Below are 12477 nucleotides of genomic sequence, written 5' to 3'. Positions count from 1 at the left end.
CTCTGAAATCTACTACGGCGTAAATGAGATTGCCTTATCTGATATATTCCTTAAGGATCAGCACAAATGGTTAGCGCAACAATGCGTGCTGATGGACTGCCAGAAGCAATGAACCTTTATTGTATTAAATTTTTAGTGAGCCTTCCCCATTCTGAATGCAGCTTACAGGTTGGATTTCACATATTTTCTGTCTAGACAAAGGGTAATGGAAATGTTTCCCATTAATGCTCAGAGAGAATCAAAGATGCCAACCTCCAACTTTAACATTAATGGCAAGGTATGAATCAGTAGTATGATGCTGCAATTCCTTGTCGTTGGGGGCTGGTGATGGGAGCTAGGCTACAGTCAATTGTTTTGGAGGTTTGGTTTGCATAAGCAGTGGAAAGTTCTGTATCCTATGTATGGCCTTCTTGGGACACCCCTTCTCTCATTTTTGCCTGGAAAAGTGACTAGCATGCCTCCCAATAGACTTTTGTCATTCATGTTTCTCCTTACTGTGTCCCAGGCCTTTCCTCAGCTTGCTGATTTTGTGCAACCCAATCACTCTAGCAGTCTCTCTGCTGGGTCCTACCACCCTTGAATTAGCTGTTTGAACACCCTGGAGCTTTTCTTAATTGAATACTTTATGTTCAGGGTCTCTTGTCAAAGGCCCCTGGGCACTAGCAAAGAGGTTGTCATATGTGTTGGAACTTTATTTTGAAAGACAGGGACGTCTTAAGTGTAGAAAGAGGGAATTAAGCCTCTTATGCCAAACTGAATCAGACCGCTAAAGGTCTGTTTAAAGGATCAAGGACTGAGGTACAGTTGGGGTAGGTTCTTATTCCAGCTGATCCACTTAACTCATTCTTATTTCCTTAGAAAATCATATAGTAATAATTAATTCATATGTAGCTCTTATATCGCACTTTTCATCAGTAGATCTCATAGCACTTTACAAAAGAGATCAGTATCATCATCTCCATTTTACAGATGGAGAAACTAAGGCACAGAGTGGCAGTAACATGCCCATGTCACCCAGCAGGCCAGTGGTAGAGCCAGGAATAGAACACTGGTCTCTTGAGTCCCCATCTGATGCTTTGTCTATTGGGTCACGCTGCCATCTTTTTATTGTACTCAAACTTGACTTAGTTTCTGTTGCTTGGAACTTTGTGTGAAAGTGAATCGCATCTCTTGGGCTTTGGTCATCGCCAGAAGTGTTGGTATGCTGCTCTGAGTATCCATCTTTCGTGTCATGCACTTTAGTTAGTAAAAGTAATCCTATTAGTTCTGAAGGCTTTTAAAGTTATTTATTTGAAACAAAATGTTCCCATCATCCAGAGAAGTCACATTTACAGCATTGTTCTGCATGGTATGCCCCTTAAACTTAGGCACCAAATATCACCTAAAATGGGTGTTTAATTCTCAGAGTGGGATGGGAGGGGAAAAGGTTGGATGTAGAACTGTAGGGACAGAGTCTCAGCTGGTGTAAATTGTCAGAGCTCCCTGGACTTCAATGGCACTGTGGCCATTTTCACCTCCCGAGGATCTGCCCCATAGCATCCAAACAGCCCAACAAATAGGGGAGGCAGCGGAACACTGCTGTGACCTTGTTCAGCTCTATATAGTCCTGTGCAGACTTTTATGTACACGTGTGTGTGTGTTTGTGTGTGGCGAGACTCATCCTGTGCAGACCTGTGTCACTGCATAGGTATAGATAAGAGTTGCATGTGCAGACTCACCGCATTGAAATACCAATTCGGTTTTAATTTAAACCATTACCTTAAATATCTGGTGTCTGTACTCTTGGCTAGAAAGAAGACAGAATTTCAGTGTAAGTGCGTGTAAGAGACATGAAAGCATCTATTACTGTGTGGGAAGTGGGGAGTTATTTTAGAAGAGCCAAGCTGACCATGGTATCTGGAAGCAGGAAGTGAGAAATTGGACACTTCTCTACTGCATGGAGCAATTTCTGTAACATTAGTAAAATCTCCATTGAATCCCAGTTCTACATTTTAGTGCTTACTTCCCTCTTCATTCTCAGTGTTGTGCTTGGGGCTGCCTGCCTCTTTGTATTGTTATTTGCTGTGTTCATCTCAGATTTGGTTATTTATAGCAAGCAAAATTCCCTTTTATGATTACACTGTTTAAAAAAAAAATCCATCTCATTTTGGAATTTCCAGTTAGCTGAAGTAGCAGGAAGTGCAGAGATAGCAGTACTTACACATGATTAAAACTGACAGGAGCCTTTTTACAGTTTTGATAAGGAGTAGCTTGTTGCACATCTGACCCAGTTGCTTAACCCTCTGTGTGATGGACTAAAGACCTGTGAGTGACTCTCAGGCCTCTCACTCCTGGGTTAAGGGATGCAGATGCAGGGGAGGGAGAAAGTAAGGGTATGGAAAACCTGGTGGTGTTTGGTAATGTTTTCAAAATTTGAAGCACCATTGACTGGTTTCAAAGGGACGGCTTTTAGTGCATGGCTGGAGTTTTGTGGTAAGGATGTGGGAGCTGGTGGGATCCTCAGGCTTAGAGCTGGGTGAATAACTGATTTTTCACTTTGGTCACAATTCAGAAAAATTGAGGAAACATTTCAGTTTGGGTTGAACTGAATCTGAAATTTTTCAGAATTTTTGGTGACTTGAAAAAGTTTGTCCAAAGTGGGGATTTGATCACAGGTCTCCTACATCTCAGGCGGGTGCCCTTATCGCTTGGCTAAAGGTTATGAGGCATAACAGTAGCAGCAGTGCCATCAGCATGTCATTGTCCTCCTTCTCTTCTGGCCATTTTGTGAAGGTCTGAAAGTATTTGTGTCAAATTTGTGACTAGTTTTGGGTCAACGAAAAGTGCGTTTTTCTTTGAATAATCCATCTGGAAAATTTCCCTCAGTGCTATTCAGGTATGCATTCCTTTGGGACTTGGAGGGACTGGGAAATAACAGAGCAAGGGAATTATGGGCTACTCCAAAGTGTTGTCACTCTTATGCCATGCCAGTGCGTGTGATGAGATGTATTTAATTTCTGCAGTAATGGTCTGAAATATTCTTAGCAGTTCTTTAAAGCCTCAATTTAGATTGGTTTTCCCCTGATACGATCTCTAAATTCCCATATGCAAAAGAGGCTTGTCTCTTGTTATAAAGCAGTGAAAGGGGAAAATTGGCTAAGCACGTTAACTTTCACCCTCCAGAGATTGTCAGCATTATGGCAACGATTGCCAGTGACACAAACCTCATCATCATTCAGCTCGAGTTGGTTACGTTTATTAAACACAGTGGAGGAAGAGGAAAGAGGAAATTCACCAGCAGACTTACCTTTGCTGTTCCAAGAACCTCTCAGGCATATTTCAGCTTTTGGTTTAACTGCCATTTATTTCATTTAGTTTTCTTTTATGCATTATGTGGTCATTGATCTTGCTCATGAATGCCTGATAAAGGGCCTGATCCAAAGCACTTCGAAGTCTCTTGGAGTCTTTCCAGTGACTTCGTCAGCCATTGGATCTAGTCCAGAATGCACAAAGGCAGCAATCCAGTGAGTCACCGCTCAGTCTTGATTGTAACTTGGTACGTGAAATACCAGCTGCAACACAACCCCTTTGCAGCTCTATGCTAGTAGGAGTAATGGCTGCGATGATGTCACTGCATGGATCCCAAAAATCCTAGAACTTCAGAACTGAAAATCCTTTGGGATCCCAGTTTCCAAAATCCCATTGATGCTTTTCCTTGTGCTTCTGTACAAATGGTAAAGGGAACTGCAAAGCTAAAATTAAAATGGAGTTCATTCTGTATTTCTCTAATAATCCCCAGTACCCTGGTTGTAGGCAGGCACTCAGCACAGAAATAAGTTTTAACTAATATGTTTTTAATTCTTTTCCTCCTTTGTAAGATTCCCTCTTGTACTTTAGATTTGTAGTACTTGTCTGGGATGTCCCAGAATGACACTTTCTTAAGAGAATTGCTAGCAGGATTTCAGAGCCTGAGGGGAATTAGATTTTTAGAAGGTTAGTTAAAACTTATGCTGTGTGCCTCCTTAGCAGAGGAGACATTCATCAGAGAAATCTGAGATTAACTCAGTGTTCACAACTTCGCAGTTCCACTTTAACTGAGGATGTTTGGGTATTACAGTTTTCATGCAGTGTTTCCAGTGTACATCAGCGCAGTGTAATTTATAGATACAGTCATAAGCCCTGAAGCTCTGTTGCTACCCAGTTCAAATTAACACTTAGACAGACATAGCCAGCCCTGGGTGAGGGCAGGGGCCTGTTAGAGAAGGGGTTAATAACTATGGCCAGAGTTAACTTAATCCTGGACTTCCTTTCCTCCTTGTCAGACATGAGCCTTGCACTTTCCACTGAACTCTACTCACTGCAGGGGTTCTTCTTCCATCTGTCCTAGATAGGAGCAGCTTTGTAGCGCCAGCCATGTCAGACACGCATGCTCTATCTGCTCCTGCATCCTGTTTTGTTCAGCATATGTGGTCTCTCCAGGGCTGACATCTCTAAAGCTGGGTGTTTTGCTCTGCTCTTGATAGGTGTCCAGCCTTACACAAAGTATATTGATTTTGAGCACAAACCAGTTGTGTAAACATAACTCCCAGTACCAAAACAGTCTGCAATGGGCGCATCGTCTTGTTGACGCATGTTCATTGCATGTATAGTGCATTGCTCTTTATTCCTCTCGTTGAGCTCGTGTTATCCCTTGGAAATCTAGGTTTTGTAGAGTCACTTGAATTGACTCTTTTCCTCAGTAGGAGGATGGTGATGACATTGTAATCATGTTTATGAAGCACTGACAGTTGTTTGCTAACTCATCAGACTGGGATGTGCAGATGTTAGCTGAATTTCAGGTTGCTTTAAAAAAGTTAGTCCTTTGCAACTTCCTTTGAATAACGAACGTGCAGGGGAGCCACTGTGATCTGACAGCACTGGTAGTTATCCAGTCTGATTGGACCAAGGCGCATGTTTATAGCTTTGAGCAACAGATCTGTTTGTCTGCCTCTAACCGCCATAAAATGGGCTCTCCACGATAATGGCATTGTTGGAGCATGAGTTATTGTTTTGATTGCTAGCAGTCTTGTAGTTCAGGATTATCATGCCCTTATCTCTTTATCCACAGTCTTATCTGTTATAGCCAGATAGACAGTACAGAAGTTCTCTATATGATCATGAAACTTTCATAACTACAGTATGAAGGGAGGCAGGGCTTTTAACAAATTTAACTGTAAATTTAACTCGGAAAACTGAAGGGAATCTTATGGAAAACTAAATCATACTTTTTGATATTTACATTACATTTGATATCTATACATTATTTATAAAACTTAAAACAACTTAATTCTTTTATTGGCTGACCAAAGTGAGCTCCTACACTCAACTTTATTCATATTATGTTATTTGACAGCTTATTTGCATTTCAGGTAAAATTGATAATGTGGCTTAGTGAACACCTGTATTTGGAGGCTGGATTAGTCACTAGTGTAAGCGAGGTTGCCTTAGCGTCTTATCTCAACAGAGTTATTGGCTCATCTCCTTTGAGGTGCTATTAGTCAGTCTCCGAAGTATGATTCAGAGAGCTTAGCTTATTTCTCACTAAATGGAGTTCTTTGAAGTTTCCTTCACTATATGTGAACAGATTGCTCCTTCTGGGGTTAAGCTTTTTTTTTTTAGTAGATTCATAGATCCCAAGGCCAGAAGGAACCATTATGATCATCTAGTCTGAACTTCTGTATAACACAGGCCAGAGAACTTCCCCAAAATAATTGCTAGCACATGTTGTTTAGAAAAACATCCAATCTTGATTTTAAAATGCTCTATGATGGAGGATCGAGGGGATTGGCATAGTGCATGGCTGCTGGCTTCTTCAATGCCTCAGTGCCACTTGAGCTTCACTGTTCTAAAGGCTCTGTCGCCCGTACACAGGTGGGCACAGGAAGGCCCAATTCGAGTGTGTCTACAGGAAATGTTGTCTGCAACCTCCAGTTACTAGTGAACCCGTTTGACGTGTCTGTGTGTTTGGAGACGGGAGAGTGGCTCATTTTCCTCTGGCATGGGACAAAATGGGCATCTGCTCTTTTTGGCTCAACTTTCTTATTTTGCATGTGTTTTCATTTGCAACTGGAAATTTAAATCCATGCAGAAATCCATGGTAAGAAGATGTGTGCCACTGTCTTGCTCCTGCATGTCTTTGTCTCCAGTGTTGATGTGGTGAATGATGTTGCTAGTAAAGCCCATTTCAAGTGAAAAGATGAGACATAGTAAAAGTTGTAAGCAGGGAAGATGGCACATCCAAGCCAGGAATCCCACTAGCAACTCTGGTTGTGAAAGGTCGCAGTGATTAGGAGAAAGCTGTCTGTTTAGAAACTAGGTCCTAAGGGTCCTCGCTGAGTACTGTTGCTGACTGGTGAGATACATCATGAATTCCTACATTTTGCAAATTAACAAGGTAAGTAAACACAAAAACAGGTTTATGCATTACCGAATGTATTCTTTTCTTTGGAGCACTGCCATTTCTTTTAGCTAGTTATAATATTTCATAGTATGCTAGCATTGGAATATGGAAAAGATTTGGTGCTACAAAACCTGACACCTTGCTACAGGTTGCTTCCCAAGAGGAGCAGAAAGATTACTATTACCGTGCTACATTTTAACAAAGGTCCATGGTAGTTATCTTTTGCTGTTTTTTGCCTTTATATAGGAGCTGGTCAGACTCACAGTAGAGAAGCAGGAACATCCATCTCCCACAAGCCCAGTTAAACCCAGTTTACCAACATGTAAATCTGACAGGTGGGTCACCAACAAATGTTTGATTGGGGTGTTTATATATAAACAGACACGCACGTATCTTGATGTCTGCGTGTGGGTTTATTTCTTGCCCCTGGTAGCGAAATACTTTAGGGACAGGATCTGGCACACTTCCTTACTTAGGGAAGCACCATACTCCTCAGGGAGTCCTACTGATTACTTGAGGAGTAAGGTGCTACTCAATGTGAGGAAGGATGCTGAAATCTGGCAACAAGAAATCACTTAACTTCTGCAGTTGCATTTTACTTTGTGGATACATATGGGGTTTTGCTTGGAGATAGTATTTTTTCTATTTCACTGTTATACTTTAAAGTACATATTTGAAAGAAATATGTATAAATCACATGCAGATAGCATTCTACAAATTGTGCTTTATGCTTTGCAGCCCCTCAGAGCTTCCCCTGACAGACAGAGAGATGGAGATTCTCAACAAGACAACTAGTATGACTCAGTCTGCTGAGATACTGACTGACTCCATGGATGAAGAGGTTGCCCCTCCCAAACCCCCTCTACCTTGCATTCGCGTGGCAGAAAACAGGTAACCCCAACATGCAGTCTGCCTCTCTTGTATACTGGTCACCCCCGTCACTGGTAACTCTAGTATACAATCTTATTACATTACCCCCTCCCAATGTAACTTATACATGAGAGAAATCCTTCTGTTGGTTATAGATGTCCCCTTGTTGTAAATACAACCCTCGCCATTGTAAACCCTTTCTCTGCTATGTTGCATTTCCTGCCCTCCAGGGTGAATTCTCTGAATAACACTGAGTCCCTGGAAAAATGTGTCTCCTTGCAGGACAGGAAGAATTTTAAAAATCCAGGACTGTAGCAGTCCTTACTCAGCACAGGAAGTGAATAGTGACTCTGCTTCATTTCTTTGGGCTTGGGTTTTTAAAGGTTTGTTTGGGTATAAATTGACATTTAAAGAAACTTTGCAAGACCAATGCTGTATTGTGTTTGAGACAGGCCTTACTGCCCCTCTAGGCTGGCTTTAGCAGCTTCCTGTGGAAGATTGGACTTCTCCAGCACAGTGCATGATGGGGCAAGATTTGGATCTAGGGAAGGACTAGATGTCAGGAGTCCTATCACAGGAAGCAAACCATAAATGAAGTAATTTATGTCCCTCTTTGCTTGTTTGTCTGGGCCATTCAACACATTTTTAAAGTTAATGGAGTTTTAAAATCCACATGCAAATCACCTTTAGGTCTGAAGGGTGTGTTTGTTGACAGGTCCTTGTGTTGGGAAGCCATAGTTCTATCTTTATTATCATTATTAGTATTTATAGTGCCCCCATCTCCATGGTATCTCGGTGTCCTTCATATGGCTTACATTTTCCAAATGGAAATCTGGCGGCTGCTGTGGATAAAGAAAGCTTAATAGGTCTTCATCTAAGAAGCTGTCAAGGTTCCTTCCCCACTCTGAACTCTAGAGTACAGATGTGGGGACCTGCATGAAAGACCCCCTAAGCTTATTCTTACTAGCTTAGGTTAAAAGATTCCCCAGGGTACAAACTTTGCCTTGTCCGTGAACAGTATGCCGCCACCACCAAGCATTTTAAACGAAGAACAGGGAAAGAGACCACTTGGAGACGTCTTCCCCAAAATATCCCCCCAAGCCATACACCCCCTTTCCTGGGTAATGCTTGATAATAATCCTCACCAATTGGTACAGGTGAACACAGACCCAAACCCTTGGATCTTAAGAACAATGAAAAATCAATCAGGTTCTTAAAAGAAGAATTTTAGTTAAAGAAAAGGTAAAAGAATCACCTCTGTAAAATCAGGTTGGTAAATACCTTACAGGGTAATCAGATTCAAAGCATAGAGAATCCCTCTAGGCAAAACCTTAAGTTACAAAAGGACACAAAAACAGGAATATGCGTTCCCTCCAGCACATCTTATTTTACCAGCCATTAAACAAAAGAAAATCTAATGCATTTTCTAGCTAGATTACTTACTAACTTAACAGGAGTTGGAAGGGTTGCATTTCTGATCTGTTCCCGGCAAAAGCATCACACAGACAGACAGAACCCTTTGTGTCCATCCCCCTCCCTCCAGCTTTGAAAGTATCTTGTCCCCTCATTGGTCATTTTGGGTCAGGTGCCAGTGAGGTTATCTTAGGTTCTTAACCTTTACAGGTGAAAGAGTTTTGCCTCTGGCCAGGATGGATTTTATAGCACTGTATACAGAAAGGTGGTTACCCTTCCCTTTATATTTATGACAGAAGTGAATCCAGAATTGCCTATTGGAAGAACAGGAGTCTGAGAATCAGGATTCCTAGGATCTATTTCCATCTCTGCCACTGGCTTGTTTCCTGTTTTGAGCAAGTCCCTTTGCTTGTCTGTGCCTTTCTTTCCCCATGTGTAATTTTAGGCTAACACTTCCTTTTGAAAGCACTTTGAGATCCTTCGATGAAAGTGTGCGCTATGTAAGTGCAAAGCATTCTTATTTAAAAGTACATGAATGCCTTGGAGGATGACTTTTTCCTGTGCTGTTTTAGTTATATCCGTAAGGGGCTTGATCAATTCCCATTGAAACCAAAGGGAGTCTTTCTGTTCATTTCAGTGGACATTTTAGCAGCTCATAACCTGCATGAAGGTGTTATAGAAGTATTCTGAAAATATCATGGGTGTGATCATTACAGAAGTATTGGAGATGATTGGAACTCAGCACACGCTAGTCCGAGAGCTAATGAAAAGAAAGATGTGATTTGCAGATGTGTTTTAGGGGGTTCAGTAGGCAATGCATGTTTATGGGCACTGGAAGGGAACGCAGATGGCAGGAGATCATGAGGCAGAAAGAGAAGATCTTGGGGAAAGATGTGTAATCCTGGTTGGACCAAAAGGACTGGGGGGACTATTCATCCACAGAGATTAGCAGAGGATCATACAGTATGGGCTACCTTGGTTGCAAACTTCCAGTAATGGAGACACCACATAAGAAGAATCTGCATGCAGTTAGTTGTGCATTGTTCAGAAACTGGTGAAAGGGATTCAAACTGTGTGGAAAAAATCATTTTTAACTGTGGTGTCCTTACTCTTTCTAAAAAGTAACCACAAGAAAGTTTCTGCGCTCTATTCTGAGAAGCAGGAAAAACTGCTAGGCTTCAACATGAGCATATGGTATGTGCATGTTACAGGCTTTACTCCTATAGCACCGATGCTAGTTGCTAGTATGAAAATGTATCTCGTGGTTATTTAGAAACATGCAGGGTCTTTTGCTGTTGAGATCTGTGGTTGGCAGTGACCATCACATTTCTGTGTAGTTTCTGAATTTGAATGTTCTGTATGAAAGGTCCTGGCATATTCCAGGAAGAGAATGAGTGCGTGCTCATTGGCACCAGAGAGCTTGAGCTCATCTGTGGTATTAGAAGCAACATGTGACCGTACAGAGAGATCTGTCCCATGTATTGTGATGAAACCACCTTAGTGTAATAAGAGGTAGGCATTTCCCAGCTATATCCTGCCAAAATATAGACCCTTCCAGTACAGACCATGAAAGAGTGTGGATGACCATCTCCTCTATTGAGAAATGGTGCATAAATTGGTCAAGAATCCCTAACGTGGTGAGGCAGATAGAATCCTGGCTCCTGGAGCCTCAAAGCAATGTTTTGATAATCAAGTATTTGAAGTAGCTGAACTTCTTTTTGTCTTGCAGCCCTCCTCCAGCATTGCCCCCTAAAAAACGGCAGTCGGCGCCTTCTCCTACCAGAGTGGCAGTAGTGGCACCTATGAGTCGAGCCACCAGTGGATCTAGTTTACCTATTGGAATCAACAGACAGGTAATGGCATAACCCTTTAAAAACATTGGAATCATGTTCTGCAATGAAATAAGCTGAAAGAAGCACTGCTGTCTTCATTCCTGCAGCACCCAGCCCATCTCCTCTCTTGCCAAATAACCCTTGTTTTAAAGAACTGTACTGGAATGGACACATTTTCCTTTGAGAAGAGATTCAGCTACCTAAAACTTCATCCAATAATGTGCATAGGTTTACTTTTTTTAAGGCTTCTGTTTCATTTAAACAGTAAATTGCTACAAACTCTGTTGCTCTGAGTGTGATGGACTTCAGTGATCCGAAGAACAAGCGTGCTTATCTATAACAGAACATAGTATACAGCATGATTGGCTGAATTTACCAAGACCCAAGTTTCTGTGTGTGGCATGATTCATATAGTACATGGGGGAGCTCAAAATTTCATATGCAGGCACTTGCGTCTTAAAATAGCTGTTAACTTAAAGAGACTGGCTTGAGAAGCTGTTTTCAGTCCACTAATGGGCTTGTAATGGGTAACAGAGCTGAGTAGTAGAGGCATTAAGGAAATTATGGCATTACGGGGGTTGTTTGCCTTCCCTCAACCATTATTTGTCATTGGTACAGTGCTATAAATATACGTGCTGATTTATAGAACTAAGGACTTGTCCTCATTGCAGAGTTAACTTGATTTATAGCTCGAGTCCTATCCACGCATCAGAGCACTTAACTCAAGTGTGGTGGTGCTTTTAAGTCAAGTTGGCTGGTATATTGGGGGTACAGGCTGCAGCTTAGGTTAGCTCAACTTGTCAGCCGCCAGCACGAACGCTCTGTGCTGCTAATCCAATCAGGCTGTGCCGCTCGAGTGTTATTTCTCAGTGGGGCTGCTCTCACTTGAGGTAGACTAGCTCAAGAGGGCTAACTTGAGTTAACTGTGGTGAAGATATAACCAAAGAGACACACAGCTGACAGTGTAAAAAAAAGCTATAATTTAACACTAGCTCTCCCCCGCCCAATACACACACGTACATGCCTTAGCTAACCAGATACTCAGCAACCCACAGCTGTTTAATGGGGACTCTCCCAGTCCGGTTGCTATCAAAATGCTCCAGTACCAAGTAGTCAACAGGTTTGTGTTTTAGTGAAGAGCTCAGCCTTCTCTTTGACAGCATGTGACAGGCGTTCCTGTATCTCAGTACGTGCTGTCTGAAACACCAGCTGGACGTTTGAGTCAGTTGCTTCCTTTCTTTTCCACCTTTCCACAAATAAGTATAGCTTGGGAGCCTGGGCAAGCCCATTCTTAGTTGGGTGTACTGTGTAACATGGGCAATCCCCACTCCCCTTTCTGCACACCGCCAGTGGGTGTCTTTTCTCTTAGAATTTCTCCTGTTCACAGGCAAGCTGATGAGAATTTTTCTTTGTTTCTGCTTCAGGATTTTGATGCTGACTGTTACGCACAGAGGAGGCTGTCAGGTGGCAGCCACTCCTATGGAGGGGAGTCCCCTCGCCTCTCGCCATGCAGTAGCATGGGCAAGCTTAGCAAGTCTGATGAGCAGCTCTCCTCGCTGGACCGGGACAGTGGGCAGTGCTCCCGCAATACAAGCTGTGAAACATTAGGTAAGGAGAAGATATCTTTAGAGCCATTGGGGAGTTCCAAGTCACTCTAGTGTTGTATCTTTTCCGAGCCATGATGCAGAATTATAATGGGGCCCTGCCAGTATAACTGCTGCTGGTGGATCTGTGGTAAATTATATTCTGTTGAGGTGAGGAAAGACATGAAGTGGGTTAGTTCAGAAATCTTTCAGCTATAGAAGTCTGAATTCAGACTCAACTTGTGCCACAAGCTAAAATGCTTGTTGGTTTCAACCCCTTTTCTGCCTCTCAGTCGAAAAGGGAAGCTCCTCTAGGTTAAAGCTATTTTATTTTCAAACTTTGAAGGAGATGTAACAATGA

At 42.2% G+C, this 12477-nt stretch overlaps 1 protein-coding gene across 1 annotated transcript in view; it reads left to right on the top strand.

Moving 5' to 3' along the window:
- RAPGEF1 (Rap guanine nucleotide exchange factor 1) overlaps window positions 1-12477 on the top strand; it is a 120608-nt gene that overhangs the window by 56763 nt on the left and 51368 nt on the right. Inside the window, exons 5-8 of the mRNA XM_084649744.1 lie at window positions 6665-6753; window positions 7157-7309; window positions 10431-10554; window positions 11958-12141. Of these exons, the coding sequence (XP_084505870.1) occupies window positions 6665-6753; window positions 7157-7309; window positions 10431-10554; window positions 11958-12141 (550 nt within the window). The remainder of the gene's footprint in view (window positions 1-6664; window positions 6754-7156; window positions 7310-10430; window positions 10555-11957; window positions 12142-12477) is intronic.

The sequence above is a fragment of the Lepidochelys olivacea genome (genome assembly GCF_965140295.1).
Source record: "Lepidochelys olivacea isolate rLepOli2 genome assembly, chromosome: 16".
NCBI lineage: Eukaryota > Metazoa > Chordata > Testudines > Cheloniidae > Lepidochelys > Lepidochelys olivacea.
This window is presented reverse-complemented; position numbering and strand designations above follow the sequence as displayed.